Here is an 18,104-nt window from a genome sequence, read left to right on the forward strand (position 1 = left end):
TTTTAATAGCAAGTATTTCCTCAAAGCTGGGAGTCCAAATACTTTACTTGTCTTTCAAAAACGTAGACCCTAGATTTTTCTGATTATTTTCTCCATTCATTTTAATTCCTTGAATAATGAGTGCAAATGAAGGATGCTGGACTTGCCACGTGGACTGTGCGGTTCTTGAAGAATTGCAGGATAAGTAAAAGCACACACAATGAAGTCTGTAAGGTGGCATGAACAGTTCCCCTCAAACTTGACATGATTGGGATCACACACTTCCTTACTCATCCCAGACTGTGCAGGCAGTTACTGCTGATGTTAAGGTTTGAATATGTTGATAGACAACAACCACCATTATCAGCCTATATCATATTAAATTCCAGACCACCCCCACCCACCCTGTGGTCATGACAGTAGGATGCTGAGCATTTCTCCTACTTTTTTATTGCTTGGTTTTACCTATTCCACAGACATTGATGCAGGGTCAAATCTTGCCTATTTTATTTTATTTACATTTAAGTTAGTGGGATTGCTTGCATAACTAATGACACATGGAAGCGATCCCTGATAAAAAATAAACTATATATTAACCTGACACTGTGTCCAGAGAAGATCTGCCTGCCTAGAGCAAAGCCACTAATGTTAAATATCTTTTAGTGTAGAAAACGTAATAAACATCAGGAAGGTTTGAGTTCAAGGGGAAATAGCTGGAATCAGGCTGTTTTAAGACAGTCATAAATTTCTGTGTATAAAACACCTGCAGTGTGCACTTCATTTCAACTACCCCTTTCATGAACACAAAGGGTCACTCAGTCTGGACTGTGTAGCAATTTTGTAATGTGAGTGCTAATGTTTTGATACTTATTGATAACCTAAAACTGAAGATTTCACATTGCTTTTGTATGCAGTGATACAGTTTTGTGCTGAAGGCTATCACTGACAGAGTAGGACTTAGCCTAAAGCAGAAGACTGAGAGTGCAGAACTTGAAGTTTCCCTCAGCCAGTAGGAAATGTCAGGCATGGACATGAGTTTTGAGGTATTCCCTTTCATCCTATCACCAGATACCTGAGAGAGGGAGCAGCACTTTCCCCTCCACTCCTCATCATGAGGAAGTTTTAGATAGCAATGAGGTCTCCTCTAAGCTGAAAAAAATATGTGTTTTCAGCCATTCCTCATCACTGATGCCCTGTAGTCTTTTCCCCAGTTCTGTTGTACTCCTCTGGGCACATTCCAATATTTGTATATGGTTGGCCCTTTCTTCCACCAGGGCACATAGTTGAGTCATATTGAGCTTACCATAAACCAAAAATGCCATTTCCCTTCCCACAGGGCTGCACTCCAGCATCTTGCTGCCAGCCTATATATAAAAGAATGTTAGAATCATAGTATCATAGAACAATTTAGGTTGGAAAAGACCTCTGAGATCAAGTTCAACCTTTAACCTAGCACCACCATGATCTCTTCTAAACCATGTTCCCAAGTGGCACATTAACATGCTTTTTGAACACTTTCAGGGATGATCATTCCACCACTTCCATAGGAGCTTGTTTGAATGACTGACCACCCTTTCAGTGAAGAAAGTAAGATATGATAGTAAGATATGACTTTCCTTTCACAGACCCATGCTGGCTTTGACTGTAGGTACTTACACCCTTAGGTAGGCATTGAGCAGAGATTTTGAGTTTTTTCCATGCGAGACACATTGGACAAGTGCTCAAAGGGACATGCCTGAGAAGTCTCTGCATAGAAATCCATTAAATCAGATTTTTAAGGCAAAGCCTTTCTTAACTTCGTGACCATTCTTCCCATCCATTTAAGACTCTGTATCTGATTCTCCAGTTAATCACTGCAAACAGTTTTACAAGTTTAAGTAAATTTGGCCTCAAAATGCTGCAGAGTCTAGCATGTGAATATCAGCAGGTGAAGGACCACAGGAGACCAACACGTTTGCAGTGAAATATAGTTCCTGCTGACTGTGCTGTAACCACTAGACTGTGCTTCTACATATAGCAATTTTGTACGTGGATTTAAATTACAGAACTAGGTTTTACTGCTGCTTGTTAAGTGCTGATGACAAAGAATAGTAGAATCTGCCTTTGAAGAAGCTGCTGGGCTTTAAAAAAGGGTTCTCTTAGAAACACTTAATTTGAAGATTGTTTCTAATTTTATGTTGTTTTCTGAGTTTTACTTTCCTGCCTTTACATTTTACTATTAGGATATTTATATGAATGCCGGATTCTTATTTTCTTAAGTGATCATCTGCTCTTGCTATTTATTCTCCTTGTGAAATCATAATCCTTTGTGTTGTCGTAGCACAATAATTTCTGTGGCACCCAGCTGTGATGTCACATGCAGGTGCTTATGATTACAGGAGCTGTTTTGCTTTTAAATATGAAGTTCATCTCTTGTAAACAAATATCCCTTTTCCACCTAAATGCTGCAGTTAACTTGGAACAGAAAAATGTGAACAATACTATATCTATCCAGAATACTTAACAAAGGCTTCTGTGAGCTAGTGGCAACTTTTAAGTATTCTTTTAAGATAGTTTGGTGAGAGGTATTTTGGTTCTAATTCTGCATTGTAAATACCTTCTGTACAAAACACATGAAAAGACCTTATTTTAGAAGTTGATTTACAATGTGAAAGTTTTGTGTCTTCATAAAGTCTTGTGAGAGCCTTGGAGTTGTATTTTCTGCCTTGCTGTCTCTTCTGTAATAAGGACAAGTATTACATTTCCTTTGAGCTTTTAATCCCCTGTGGAGCTTTTAATCCCCTGGCACTTGGGCCCTCTCTGGAAGAAGAGATGGGAGAGATGTTCCTTTAGTTCCTTGTCAAACTGTGGCTGCTCCTTGTAAGCAGTAAGAACAAAACCAGAAATGAAAAAAAACATACTACAGGCTTTTTGCTTGTGTTTCATTAGTGCTGCTGGCCTGGTGCCTGTAACAGAAAAAAACTGACTTTCTTCAGAAATTCAGAGTATTCATTAATGCTGCATTAGGGACTTCAGATGGAGGAGGTGCACTCTGCCAAAGACACTTCCTCAGACAGTGGTGCTTGGATGGCCAAGTGGGATTTGACAGTGACCTCTGACCACAGCACAGAACCATAGGATAAGGCACTCAGTCAGGTGTTTTAGAAAAGAAAGCATAGGCTTCAGCACAGAGGTCAACCTATTCATGTGTTCAGAAAAGAGAGAGCTTTTAAAATTAAAATAGCAAGGACAGTCATCTAGCAGGCTCAATAAATTTCAACACTCTGCTCTATCTTTCGTAGTTACTCAAGCATCCTCCTGAAGCTCAGGCATGTGACACTGACTTATAAAACACATGACAGAGAAAACAGAATGAAGAGAGAGAAAGAAGCCTTAAACAATGTGGAATACACTTCTCTGGTATTCGCTGAGGTTCTATCTCCTCTCCTCCCTTTAAAGGCTTTTCAATGAGAATTACTTACCATAAATAAGATGATTACTTACAAAAATAAGATGGTATTAGCCTAGGTGAGATCAGAAAGAGGAAGGTCAGCAATGAGCAATATGTCAGAGGAGGAGAGCTAATAGCTCTGATCTGCTGAAGTCAGTGTGAATTGCCCAGGGCCAGGATTTCAAACCAATTGTATTTGTCCTGCAAGTGAATTCCCTTTCCCTTCCTGAACTTTGTAGTCTTCAGCTCCAGATCTGAAAGCTGTACGGAAAGCTGAAGGCTGCACATGGAAGATGTAGCTGGCAGGTACAGTATGTCTCCAAATTTTATCAGCAAGCTGATAAACAAAATCACCCTGCAAAACGCAAACCAACCTCCCAGGGGCATGCCTTTGAATAAAGTAGTTAATGATAAGTAGCCTCCCCCACCTCCCCGCTCCTCATTCGTCCTTAGTTTGTTTAACCACTGTATGCTGTCTATTGCAGGAGTGATTCGCGAGAGTTACCTGAAAGGTCATGATCAGCTGGTGCCAGTCACCCTGTTGGCCATTGCTGTTATTCTTGCTTTTGTCATGGGGGCCGTCTTTTCGGGAATCATAGTGTACTGCATCTGCGACCACCGCCGCAGAGACATGGCTGCTGTGCAGAGGAAGGAGAAGGAGCTGACCCACTCCCGCCGTGGCTCCATGAGCAGTGTTTCCAAGCTCAGTGGCCTCTTTGGGGATGCTCAGTCCAAGGAGCCAAAGCCTGAAGCTATCCTCACACCTCTGATGCACAATGGCAAGCTGACTACCCCAGGCAGCACTGCCAAGATGCTAATCAAAGCTGACCAGCACCATCTGGACCTGGCTGCCCTGCCAACCCCTGAGTCCACCCCAACCCTGCAACAGAAGAGAAAGCCCAGCCGAGGCAGTAGGGAATGGGAGAGAAACCAGAACCTCATCAATGCCTGCACAAAAGATATCCCCTCAATGGCATCACCAGTGATCCCAACTGACCTGCCACTCAGGGCTTCTCCCAGCCACATCCCCAGTGTTGTGGTCCTGCCCATAGCCCAGCAAGGTTACCAGCATGAGTATGTTGACCAGCCAAAAATGAGCGATGGGGCTCAGATGTCTGTGGAGGACCAGAATGCCACCCTTGAGTACAAAACTATCAAGGACCACCTCAGCAGCAAAAGCCCCAGCCACGGAGTTAACCTGGTGGAAAATCTTGACAGCATGCCACCGAAAGTCCCCCAGCGGGAGGCATCCCTGGGGCCCCCGGGTGCCTCGCTGTCACAGAGCGGCCTGAGCAAGCGGCTGGAGATGCACTCTTCTGCTTACAACGTGGACTACAAGAGAAGCTACCCCACAAACTCCCTCACGAGAAGTCATCAGGCATCAACCCTCAAAAGAAACAACACTAACTCCTCCAACTCATCCCACCTCTCCCGCAATCAGAGCTTCAGCCGGGGTGACAACCCACCGCCGGCCCCGCAGCGAGTGGACTCCATACAGGTCCACGCTGCTCAGGCACAGGCTGTGACTGTATCCCGGCAGCCAAGTCTCACTGCCTACAACTCACTGACGAGGTCAGGCTTGAAACGCACGCCCTCGCTAAAGCCAGACGTACCTCCCAAACCTTCCTTTGCTCCGCTTTCCACATCCATGAAGCCCAACGATGCATGTACATAATCAGAGGGGGGAGGGGGAGCGGGAGGAGGATGGCAATTACACAGAAGTTGCCCTTGGAAGCCAGTGTTCTGCAACTGTTATCACTCGCTCCTCTGAGAAGATAGTTGTTGCAAGCTGAAGATGTGTTGGATTTCTGCTCTCTGGGAAAAGTGGAATATTTTTTTAAACCCGAGCCATATGACCCATGGTTGAAGGTTTGTAATTGCAGGATTCACCCCTACAGCCTGCCAGTTCTTTGCTCAAAAGACTAATCCTCCATCACAAACATTGAGCCAAAAGCACACAGGTGAAAATGACTGTGACATTTCACCCCCTGCCCCCAACTGCACAGTGCATTCCTGAACTGGGAAAGAGTGCTCTGAAAAGCAAAACAAATGTAAAAAACACACAAACGTAAAAAAAGAAAAAAAAATTTTAAAAAAAGAAGGAAGAAAAAAAAAGAAAAAAAACCAATTGATAAAGCTAACTCTGACTTAACAATGGCAGAAGTTTACTACTAGCAGGTACTGTGAAATGATGCCCTTCAGTGTTACAGCCGTTTGGTCACAGCAGTTAAATGCCAGGTTGGGCAAACTACAACATAGGTTTCTGCTACCCTTCTCTTTTAATGAATAACATGTGACTGTTAACATGAGTAACTCCTCTTATTTATTGTTCAACTTTTGTTTTTCCTAAGGAACTGACCTGCATTATCATCCCATGAGCAGCTTTTCAGAGAAGTACCTTGAAAGTTATACCTATTTAACGTGAAACCCATTAACTGGAGTAATTAGAACTCTTTTATTTTTCCAAGAAATTCACTGAGTTAGATTAGTTGGAGCTGGATTTCTGAACTTTGTGCCTGGACTGCCTGGTTAGCTGAAAAAAAAAGGGGATATCTATTTAAGTCTCTCAGCTAATTAGCTGGCTGGGCCTCTGACCTAAGACAGCAACAAATACCGCGAGTTCATAACTTCTAAAGCAACTGCAAGCGAAACTTAAAAGCTGCACATCTGTGCACCATTGCTATCAACATGGCTTTGTCAGTAGCTAATACTTTCTGTGAAGGCACCAGCTTGTGATGTGCCATCTCATTTCACCTTGCATGTGAGACGGCAAACAAAATCCTCAAACAGTGTGAACTAGCTAATATGCCGGCTGTTACCATGCATAAATTATGGTCTTATCACACGGGTTTTTCGTGGGAATATATCTGTGAATAGCCTGTTTTCTTCCACATGTAAATTTGTGCCTTACACCCTCAGTTGTGTATATTTGTGAGCTGTAGTATGTAAAACCTTTTTCTTTTTCCCCTTTGAGTAATGCAAATATTTATTGATCCTTCCTCCTCCAAGCCCCTTCAAAAACTGGAGTAAAGACATTGAAAGAAGAATGTGGTGGTTATTGTCGTAACCCCACATCCCTAAAGAAATTAGGCTAGCACCATACCCTCCAATTTGACTTTCTAGCTGTGCCAAGTCCTCTCTCTAAACCATCCACAGGCAGTGATGCTCCCAAGGCACCATGCTGGGGGTTCTGCCTTCCCCCACCTCCCGCTCCCCCTTTACAGCATGTCAGCGTGGAGATCATTCTCACTGGCAGCAGGAAAATGACTAACACCCTTGTCCATGGAGCTGGTATGTCCCCTGGCAGGGGACAGCACTGGTGAGAGGGGCCAAGCCCTGCAGAAAGCCCATCCGCACATCCTGCAGCATGCAGGGCACATGGAGCTAGGACAGGCAGGCAGGCTCCTGCTGTAGCTACCTGCTGCTCCAGAAGGATGCTGCATATACTTCTTTGGGGAAAAACGTGGGGTTTTTTTCTTTTGTTTCTTTGGTGTGACTGTGCATGTAGCTAGCGTGGGAGTGTGCGCACGCACAGGTTTGTGCGTGTGTGTGTGCGCAGGCGTGTAAGTTCCTTTCCAGTCTTTCAGTTTATGCAAAAACGTAGCTGTGTTTTTAATCTGTTACAATAACTGTGTCAACATACTGTAGAAAAATGATGGGGATCGCTTCTAAGCTTTTTATATATATATATATATATATATCTACTGAACAGTATGTTTGAGTAAGGTGGTTGTTTCTGTTTCAATTTGTTTTTTAAAATTTTATACTTCCATTTGTTTTTCAGGGTTTTGGTTCTGTTTCTGAATGATTGAAAAGACAGACTTTAAGTCCACTAGCTTATAGATGGTATATATAAAGTCTGGATGGTCTACACCAAAGTGTGTAACAAGGGTGCTTGCATGTTCTTTCATTTCATCATGGCTTCTTTTATGAAACAGTTTTGTTCACCCGTAGTGAACTATGCAGACTGGAGTAGATAGATCTGTATCCAAAGCAATGTTGTTGTTTTAATAAAAACAAACTGAAAACCCTTTGAAAACAGTAGGTAGCAAGGTTTTTTTTTTTAAAAAAGAACCAACTAACAATGTTTTTACCAAGCTCCAAGCCCCTGAAGCAGGGTTCCCTTGATATTATCCCTCAAAGCGTTCTCCCAAAATATAGAGATGGATAATCATGGCAACAGCTTGTGCAGCGACCTGCCTTCACAACATACAGCGCAGTTACTGGGTTGACCTCGAAATGTTCATTTTGTATTCGGTGGGTCTTTTGTTTTCATCCTTTCCCAACCCCAGTTCCCTTCCACCCTCTGTTTTGAGGGGTTCATGAACCTATGTGTGCCTTTGCTTTCCACCCTTGCTATACACTGGTAGATGCAACAAATTCAGACTCTCATTTGTTGTAAAGTTGTAAAGTATTGTGATGTCACCAGTTTCCCTTCATTTCCACATCCCCCTAACATATGATTCACAACTTAATGTCGGTTGTAAAAGAAAAAAAAAAAAGGCAGGAAAGAAAAAGAAAAAGGAGGAGAGATGGGAAATAAAAGCTCTTGATTACATATGGTAATAAAACCAGACTGTTGTACCTTGTTTCCTGGTTCTGTTGTTTCTATGATGATTTATCCTTTTCCTTTAAAAAATACAAATAAATGCAATGTTCATCATTTAGATCAGGTTACAGTGAGGAAGAAATTTGTTACTTTCTGCCTGTTACAGAAGATGGACTTTAGATGCTGGTAATTAATTAAAAATTAAATCACACACTTGCTCTCCCTCTATTCATATTTTGCATTTTCTTTTTATAAGCTTGTTCGTCATCAAATATTTATGACAGACTTAATAGTTTAAAAGAGCAAGGCTGGGATTTAAGAACACGTGGTCCACCAAAGTAGACCATCATACAGATGTTATTTCATCTCCAGACTTTACATATTAATAACAGAGTACCCTGTATTTTCCTTCAGCAGGCATAAATCTGTTGTGCTTCACAGGCCTGATTTAGAGGATGTTTTCTGAGACTTACTCTGCAAGAAAATAGTAATAAACACATAATAACAAAAGAGTGTAAAATCTACCTAGTCCTGAGATTCATTAAAACATGTGTGATTCTACACCCTGATTTTGTGTAATGGGATCACTTATGCACAGCCACTAACTATGGTACAAATAAACATTGGTTATGTCCATTACTAGGTTTAGTGGACTTGTTTTGTGAGAGGAGTAGGCATTGTAACCGTGTGACCCCATAGAAACAAGGGATCTAATCCAGTAATTTACCCTTGCTCAGATCATATATGGGCTTTTCTGCCCTGCCAGTACACCCTGTTCAGGACCTATTGCCTTCCTGATATGTGCCATGTATGTGGCATGCAAATGCAGAGCATTGCAGACATCATTTTTCAGTGCCTTGCCCACATACTTGCCTGTTTTTTTCCCCATGCAGGATCCCTTCAAGCTGGGCACACTGGCCTCCAGATGTGTGGTGTGCACGCAGGGAGGATGTCTACCAGGACTGGGGCGTGCCGCGAGTAATGCTGAGGGACTCTCTAGCCTGGGGACGGAGGACATTGCACATGTCACACAGTGCTCCTCTCTGCTGCGTTTGACCTGCACGCTCCCAGAGCTGCAGCAAATGGGAAAACAAAAGCTCTCCAGGTGCTTAGGGACCTGTATAATTTTCAGTCCTGCAGCCAATCCTTTGTGAAATTCCTTTGTCTATAGTTGTCTAAAATGCTTCATATCAGCAGCACCTACAGAAGCTATTCAAAGATTAATATACCTCTATTTTAAAATTAATATAAATGTTCCCCTATAAACAATGATAAGCCTGGAGAAAAGGGCCCAAGAATGCCCAGCAGTGGTGCTGGATGTCTCGTTTTGCACAGCTCCTCCATCTCTTGCCAGTGAAAGGAAAGTCCATGTAAAACACAGGCATGAAGGAGGGACAGCAAGAAGGTGCCCTGATGCACCAGCTATTCGGGGTCTGTAACTGCTCTGCTCATGTCCAAAACCTTCTGCCAAAGGGAGATTTGAACTTAGCCCCTTAAAGCACTATTCCCTTGCAACACTTCCCCAAAGGTGTACTCCCAGATGGAATGCACAGATCCTCTGACAGAGACCTGTCTTGCCGTCTGCTGGGCAGGAGGGATCAGGAGAGGAACTGAAGGAAACATGTTGCCCTGATGCAGTCTTGGCCAGCCAAGCAGAGCGCAGGCACCCAGAGCAGCACCCTGCCAAGGAATGGTCCCTCCACTGAGAACCCACAGCTCCCCACCCAGAAGAAGCAGTGCCACTGTGGTGGCTTTTGGCAGGGGAGGAGACCACTGAGCTACTCACTCTCTGTTTGAATCATGAGATCGGTCCCCTACAGGGGCTTCTGGTGCCACAGTGCAGAAGCTCCCTGGGGCTGAACAGGACAAACAGGAAAGCCAAGAGAAAGCAAGGATGCTTTGAGCACTTCACTCAAGTTAGTGTCATCTTATTCATCTTATTAATGGTACTCACATTGACCTCATTTAGCATGTCATCGAGGATGCATGGAAGTTCCTTTCCTATCAGCATTAATTTGCATACGTATTTTTACACAGAATGGAACCCAGCTGAATAACTCAAAACAATGGGTCTCTGTAAATAAATCCTGGTCCACTGCCCAGTTCTTCCCCTCTCCCTCCAACAGACATACATTTTCAAACTCCACAAGTGTGATTTCAAAGATAAGTGCAAGTCCTGCCCCACTGCAGCTCTACATCAGGAAATATTTTGCACCTGAAAGCTCCTCATGTGAAAAAAATTAGGCGATTGGGAAAAGCATGCTCAGTTCAGTGCACTTTTGCTGCTAGCAGGATGGCAATATACGTGGCTGGTTTGCATGGAAAGGGTTGCCAGAATAAAGTGCCATAACAGTAATGCATCAGCATTAACCACAACACATGGTCCAGATGATGGCCAGAGTAGTTTTGGGGATGCAATTCCAGATCATTCTTCTGCCACAGAACTAGCAGGATGTTCTCTCGCTGGATTAGGCACGGATTTTTGCTCCCTAAAGCCTGTTTCTAAAGCTTGTTTAAAGCAATGTGGAGGAGCTCAAGTGGTAGTCTTATCCACCCTGCTGCACTGAGGCAAGATCAAGCAAACCTAACTCATTCTTGATGACCAATTGTCTAACCCTTTCCTTGTAAACGTATTTTACTCTGAGCAGTGAAAGTCACCCAAGGGATCAACATCAAGCATTTCAGAGTGTCTAACGAAAATAATAAGCTAAGAAAGTCGGTTAGACTATCTTAGTTACGGCCAGTTTTCTATTTATCCAATTAAAGTTAATTTCCCAGAAGTATGGCACCTGCTCCAATGAACAAGTGTTAGAAAGACGCATTGTGTGTGTAATATTCATATGCTTCCTGCTGATGCATGTGTCTGCTAATGAGTCTCTAAGTAGTCTTTTTTATTACTTTTTTCCCTTTCTTATAAAAAGTGAAGACACTTTTCAGAATAAGTACTAAGTCCATCTTCACATGCCTTGTGCAGAACAATGATGTGTTGGACATCTTTGTATGAATAGAAACAGGTAAATAGTCATCTATCCCCTGAATGTAATTTAAACAGTGTAAGTCAGTAGGGAAAGGCTATAATTGGAGTCAGAGTAAGTGAGGTGAAAATTGCTAGGTGGCAGTACCATCTGCATCTTGTTTTAATTAGCCAAGTTTATTGTCAGAATATAAAACTTTCTGCTATTCAAGTCCCTGGCTTATTTCAGCCATCAGTCCAAAGTGATTGCCGCATGTCTGGGTAAGCGCAATTACTGATCAGCAAAGGAGAATTATCCTCCCCACTGATCTGGCTAACAGTTACCTTGTCTAGGAGTAGGGACAAAAATATGACTAACCAAGATCATTGTCACATCTGCTTAGTGTTTCATGACAAACTCTATTAAGGCTAACAGAACCACTGTTAATTCAATTATATCAGTGTTTTCTTTGGCTGGCCATGATGCTTTGGAAGACCAGCAACTGTATGCAGAGCGTGGCAGGCAGTCCACTGCGAGGAATAATAGCATCATAAATAATATATTAAGACGAAGACAAATCTAGCATGCTGCAGTCAGAGCACATCAGCCTTATAGATGAATCCTGCAATATCATAAGGAGGTGGCGGAGGAAAAAAGTAGCTATGACAGGAAATTATAGCAACTGTAAATGACAGGGACTACAGGAGGGAGCAAAACTCATTAGGTCAGCTCTTTAAACAAAGTGCTGGGGAAGCACAGGACAGCCTGCTGGCAGCCATGGTGGCCCTGGGAGTCCTCACATTTATCCTCCTTAAGATGAAATAGCAGACATTGTGTGCTGGATTTAAAGAGAGATGATAAATAACGGACAATAACTGGCAAAGACCTCAGTGGAAACCCATCTCTTTCTCTGGCCTGCAAGCCCTGCCCTAGTATTCAGGGTTTTCACCCTCTCTGCAGAGTGGGACTGGGATGGTTGCACCCTCCAGAGCAAGCAGGCTGCCCCTCCTACACAGCAAATCCCCCACCAGCACCAGCTGAGAACCTGCCCTGTTTGGGGGAAGCCCAGCCTGAGTGACAGGCACAGGTAGTTCAGGCAGATAAGCCCTTTGTTCCAGCCTGCTGGATTTGGACTAGCAGGTGGCACACATCAGCACGTAGGCACCGCCACACAATGGCCCACACCGGGGAGTGAGAGCTGTGATTGCGGAAATCCTGTTCAAGCCTCTTCTGTGTTCAAAGGAACAGAAACCAAAATGTACTTTTGCTTCAGCGAACATGTCAGTAAAAAGGTGCTGATAAGAGCTTCCTAAAGCAATTTCTGCCTTTTGGCGGGGGGGGTGGGGGGGGGTGGTGTTCTTTGTGTTTTTTTTAAATATATACACAGCCTTGCTGCTAGAGAAAGACACTCCATGTCAGAAAAAAGGAAAAAGACAACTAGAATATTTTGTTTCTCTGACTTTTGGAAATTATGACATAATCTTATCAATTCTCAGCAAATACAATTTAAAGTGTTCAGACTGCTGATAGAAATATTGCTTCTTATGGTGCAGCAAACTGCAGATTGAGCTTTTATTAAATGCTGCATAAATTGTCTGTGAAGCAACCTTTTACGAGATATGGTGGTTCAAACAATTTTACAAAGAGCAGGAGACAAAGAGTTCCTTTTACACTAAAATGGTTTCCTAGGTAACACTGCAAAATGTAACATGATATCTCTTTGTGGAAGTTCAAGGACTTGTGTGTGCTAGTGTGTGTTTCTCCTGACCCTCTTTTTTTTCTCTTTTCTTGGTGTGGTGTATGGTATTGCTGGCCAATTTTACCTTTTGATGGTTTCACAGGAACAGAACAGGCCCGTACCACAGCAACCCACAGTCTGAAGGACATTTTCCTCTTTGATAATCAAATCTCTTTTCTAAACAGAAAAGAAAAATATTGATAGAAACCAAGTCCTTTCATCTGTAGCACTGTGGTTTCACAATAAAGAAAAAACAATGACTGAAAATGCTGAGAGCCAAATTTCAGGTTTCAGATAGTCCTCATGCCTGATCCAGTGCAGTTTCTCATCTGTGTGGAGCCTATACCACACAACAAAAATTTATGGGATTAAAGCAGATATCCACAGACTGCAAAGCTTTTCAAAGCTATTCAGACATCTGGACATGTGTCTGATCTTCCTTAATTAAAGGCTAATAATCCACCCATCTGAGACAAGCACTTCCCTATGTGTAAGCAGTGTGTCCCCAGAAATGCAAAGTTCCTAACTGGGGCAACTCAGCTGTTTATCCAAACAAGAGGTAGCTGAATTTACCTGGCTGCATTCCCTTTCATCATCTCTCCTACTGTCATAGATACTAATAGTGACCTACCATTACATGCACTTCCTGTACATGGCAAAGACTGCAGAAATGTTGATGTATAAAACCCTTTCCCCAGCCACAGCTGTTCTCAACACCCCAGTATGCTGAAGTCCTTAGCTAGACAATACATGACCCTGTGCAGTGCTCCTGCTGTGTCTGTCATCCTCCCAGCTGTGACCCATGCAATTCTGCCCAGCACTATGTCCAGTTACAAAAGCATACTGGCCTGAGAGCAGAAGCACTACAACACTGAATGCAAGGCAGCAGAGCCAGACAGACAGGACCAAAGCCCCAGCATGGCTTGAAGCAAAGGCACACCCCATTTCTTGCAGGGTATTTTACAAGCAGTTGCTTTGCAACAGACCATTGGCTGGGGATATGATTTAGATGCTAGGGCTCCATTTGCCTAGTTTGGAGAAAGGGCAAACAGGTATTTCAGAAACAGTTGCACTTAATTTAAGCAGTGTCATTCATAGATGACAGTCTCCATCAACCTCAGCCAACAAACCTCCCCGAGTTAACCAGACTGTCTCTTTGGAAAGCACACACCCAGTGCACTGATCCTTTACTGCTGCGTCCCCACTCCAGCTGCTCAGTTTTACTACCTTGTTGCAGAGGATGGTCCTTTGTTCCTCAAGCAAAGTCTGGGACAGTGGCAAGCTGGAGTGCGCATGGTGATGTATTTGTCTCTGGTCCTGCGAAATCCTGGAGAATTTCTGTGCTGCAGCTAACTGACAAATGGGGGAAAACTCACAGAACAGTCCTGAGAGTTTAACTCATCTTTATTAGCACAGAATAGTCCAAGCAGCAGGTGAGCAAAGAGCTGAAATTTACTGTTGGTGCAGAAATGTGAACTTTGGTGAACTCCTGAATTTGTCAGGTAGTGGAGAGAGCAGCATTTGGATCCAGATGTGCTCTCTGGAAGAGTTGGAGTGCATTCCTGCTGGCAACACAGATGCTGGCCCAGGGAAACAGTTGACTTGAAGCACAATTCCATCCAGTGAGCTCCCTGTTTTAAAACTGGGACAGAATGACAGCTTTTCTGGGCAGGGCCACAAGGCCCCTCCTGAAGAAACCACATTGCTAACCACATTAAGAATGGTACTGAGCTTCTTCTAAACTAACCCAGGCCAGACAGCAGTTGATACTCCATGAGAACAACTGCCCACCAAGCCAGTAAATCTAAAGGAGCTACCTGACAGAGCTGAACAGGCATAAGGCCATGCCATGCCTGTGAAGGTAAATTGCAGACTCAGGGCCTGCTTCCACTCTCCTTGTTCATGTCCCACTAAATGGACATATCGGTTACTCTGTGTCGCATCCAGTAGCTGTACCCATGGTGTGTTGGAAACACCAAGGACAAAGGAATAGGGCTTGGCTGCTGCAGCCTGTAGCACTGTTTTGTTCATCCTCTGCTGTACTGGCTCTGTTGTACTAATAGGATTAAAATGCATTTAACTGAGATTTCATGTTTGAGATCAGCAGGTAATTAAGCCCACATTGATGCACCACAGTTATATAAACACTTTCTGAATAGAAATGCATCCCACTTCCTTACTGTCATAAACACTTTATTCAGAGTGCCCAGTTACCGAAGATTTAAATAATTCACATCTACATTCAAAGAGCTCTCCTTTAGTGTAACTTGAGTATCTCCTAACTCTAGTACACCTGCATTTAGAGTTTAAAAACGCTATGCAGATAAACACACTTATTTATATAAGCCATACCAAATATTAGTCAGTGAAGGGAAACCTGACTTTCAAGAAGGGGCTTTCTGAAATGGAGGAGTCTGGAGCTGAACAGGCTGCAGTTCTGGTTCTGTCTCCCAGTGTAACCAGCTCAATACAGAGATTGTTTAGACAGTCCCATCTCACCCATAAATATAGCTGATACAAGATCTCACTTGATAAACAGAATATGAATGCATTAATTAGGCTGACTGACAGAAAACTAAGTAGTCTCCAGAGTATTTGCTTTTAAATGAGCATGCCATTTTGTATAACAAATGCAACTCAGTAGCAGTTTTTTTGTTCATCCTAATTTTTTAATGAAAGTACGAAAAACAAGTCTACCTGAAGATTGAACTACTAGCTGCTCTAATGATGGAGAGGACTTTATTTATAGTTAGAGTTGGTGTAAAAGCAATAAAAACTAATTTTTCATATTTGGATTCTGTGACTATGTCATATAAGAGAAAGGACAAACTCTCCCCTGACCTAGGTAAAGACGTATGTGGCCTTTCCCCGTTGCTTTAACGATGGAAATGAAAAGCTGCCCCACTAGCTCAGATCATCCAGGCAGTGCTTTAGATAGATTTGGCATGTCTGTGGGACCTTCACCTCATGAGAAGGGGAACACCTGAGTGCCACTGCCATTCCTGTGGCTGGCACTGCAAAACACAGGTGCTGTGGAAGCTGCAGGAAGGGGTATGGCTTACAAGGATCAGCCAGTGGCAAGGATGCTCCCAGTCCTTTGTGGTGGTTACACAAAAGTAGTCTTTGCTCCCTTCTAGCCTGGAAGTCTGTCTGCATCCACAGATCATTCAACCTGATCTGGAGAACACAGGGAACCTTCAGGTATTTCAAAATGGGCTTAATTCAGGCTGTTTCCTTTTAAATCCTTTTTTTCTCTCTCCTTTCCCTCTTATATTGCTACGTGCCCTACTGGGACTACTTTGATGCAGGAGAGTAGGCTGGATGACCCATTTTACAAGCAGGCAAAGTAAGGACTGAAGCTATTTTGTCCCAGGCTACCTGCAAACCAACAGCAGGGACAGGGGCAGTCACAAGGTCCCAGGTCACTGTCACATACATTCTCCTCTGAATTGCCCGGCATAACTGGCAGGTTTGAGGAAAGGCACAACTCCAGAAGCCTGGAGAGTCTGGTGGCAGAAACAGAAAATAAAAGGAAAGGGAGTTGAATGGAAAAGAATTCTCTTTTGTGAAGAAATTCCAAACAAGGCAGGCACATGGGTATTCCTCTTTCAAGCAAAAAAACCCAGGAACAAAACTGAACCTTCCCACAGCATGGAAGAAGAATAAGAGGAGAAGCTGCTGGTGTGAGAGCAGGAAGGAAAGCAGCCTGCTGCCCTAGGGGGTGAGGGCCACGGACCATCTGTTCCAAGGAGGGGTCCACAGAGCCCCCCACTGCCTTCTCTGGTGAGGTGTGTTTCCACCTGCAGCTACAGGCAGGACACGAGCTTAACTGCCACTTCACACCAGCCCCACGTGCCACACAGCTCCTGCCCTGCTCTTGGCACTGCCTGGGTGCTCACAGCACATCCTGCTGCCAAGGCACAGGAAGGAAAACGGGATGCCTCCAGCACCAAGGAACTTCTGCTTTCAATTCACCTTCCTACAGTGAATTGATCATAAAACTCCAACTTTACTGATTGATTGATTGATTGACAGACATATATCTGAAAATATATGCAATAATATAGATATAAATACTCATGTAGTTTACATTGATATTAAAGATATTAAAGATATATTTACATTATATTAATGATATATTAAGCTTCTCTTAAATATATTTTATGTCTATTAAAAAGAATACTCATCTTGAGATTATGTGACAAATTAACTGCCAATATTCAGCTCTTGGTACAGCAACTTGTAACCTGTTCACAGCAGTGGGGGTTTGCAAAGCTGCCCCAGTATACTGCATCCTGGCTGTGGTGGATGCAAGGAGGGAAGCACTGCTGCTGGGGTGAGGCACAGCAAGCTGCCCAGTAGTCTCAGAGACCTCACCTCTCCCACAGAAATGAAGTATGAAGGGCAGAGTCACAGGAGGAAGAAATGTCAGGGGCTGGGGGACTTGCAGCAGCAGACTTCTTCAATGAGTAGGGTAGGAGTAGATGGTGTTAGAAAATCTGCTACCTTCCCACAAAAAATACATAACCCAATGAGACAAAATTTAAGTAATTTAAGATAGAGGGTATGATTTCACTCATGCTGCTAATTAAAGGTTACCTCACTTAAAGGAAAAATAACTGTGTAATATTTAGAGCAATAAAAATGATGAGTGATTTGTTTCCAAATTGTGCCAAAGACAAACAATCCACAGAGCCAGAAAAGTTTTTCCCCTACTCCTCTGGGGAATGAGGACTGCAGGCAACCAGCTGCCTCCTGCCCAGGGGGCTGATGCTGGCCAGAAGCAATTAAACACTTGATTGTAATTGGGCCTAGGTGAAGATACCTCTCTAATCAGTCATCAGCTGTACTGCGGCTGTCAAACCAGCTTGATGTTCTTCACTTAGCCTTTCTCTCCATTTATTTGTGGAGGGTTTGTGTGTGTTTATTTTTATTTTAAGTGAAAGCTAGTGCCAGCTACTACCTACAGCTTTTTCAGCTGCTATCCCTTTCCTAGGGCTGTTCTGTGCTCCTGGCTAAAGAATGGAGGGAAGGTCCTGCAGAACAGGACCCAGAAGTCGACAGCATGACCGGCATGATGCACATGGCAATGCCTTTCTTTTCCTGCTCTCTTTTCCTGTCATATGTGCCCCTCAGCACTGGCACAGGGGAGGAGGGTGCTTGCCATCCCTGAACAGCAGGTCTGCCAAGGAGACCTGGAAGGTCTTCAATCCCGACAACTTGGAGTTGAACCACATCCTTTTCCTGCTTCCTCTCATCTCAGGATGTTTTCAGTCCCTTCTGTGGCCATGGCTGTGCCAGAGAGGAAGCACTGGAGAGCTGAAACACCCCCCCAACACAGGTCAGCCAAACTCTTCTGAGCACCAGCATGGACTGGCTGAGATAAACCCAGGTCCCCAGACCACATAATGAAGTCATCATTTTTAACATATATTTGTGCATGTTACAGAAACC

At 43.5% G+C, this 18,104-nt stretch overlaps 1 protein-coding gene across 5 annotated transcripts in view; it reads left to right on the forward strand.

Moving 5' to 3' along the window:
- Window positions 1–8,083, forward strand: part of SEMA6A (semaphorin 6A) — a 119,565-nt gene extending 111,482 nt beyond the window's left edge. For 4 of the 5 annotated variants that reach the window (XM_032097167.1, XM_032097171.1, XM_032097172.1 and 1 more), the window contains one exon: window positions 3,895–8,083. In XM_032097167.1, the coding sequence (XP_031953058.1) occupies window positions 3,895–5,084 (1,190 nt within the window). In that variant the 3' untranslated portion in view covers window positions 5,085–8,083. The remainder of the gene's footprint in view (window positions 1–3,894) is intronic. The other variant, XM_032097170.1, reaches the window with a different exon arrangement.
- Window positions 8,084–18,104: the final 10,021 nt, after the last annotated feature.

Source organism: Corvus moneduloides, chromosome Z (assembly GCF_009650955.1).
Source record: "Corvus moneduloides isolate bCorMon1 chromosome Z, bCorMon1.pri, whole genome shotgun sequence".
Classification (NCBI taxonomy): Eukaryota; Metazoa; Chordata; class Aves; order Passeriformes; family Corvidae; genus Corvus; species Corvus moneduloides.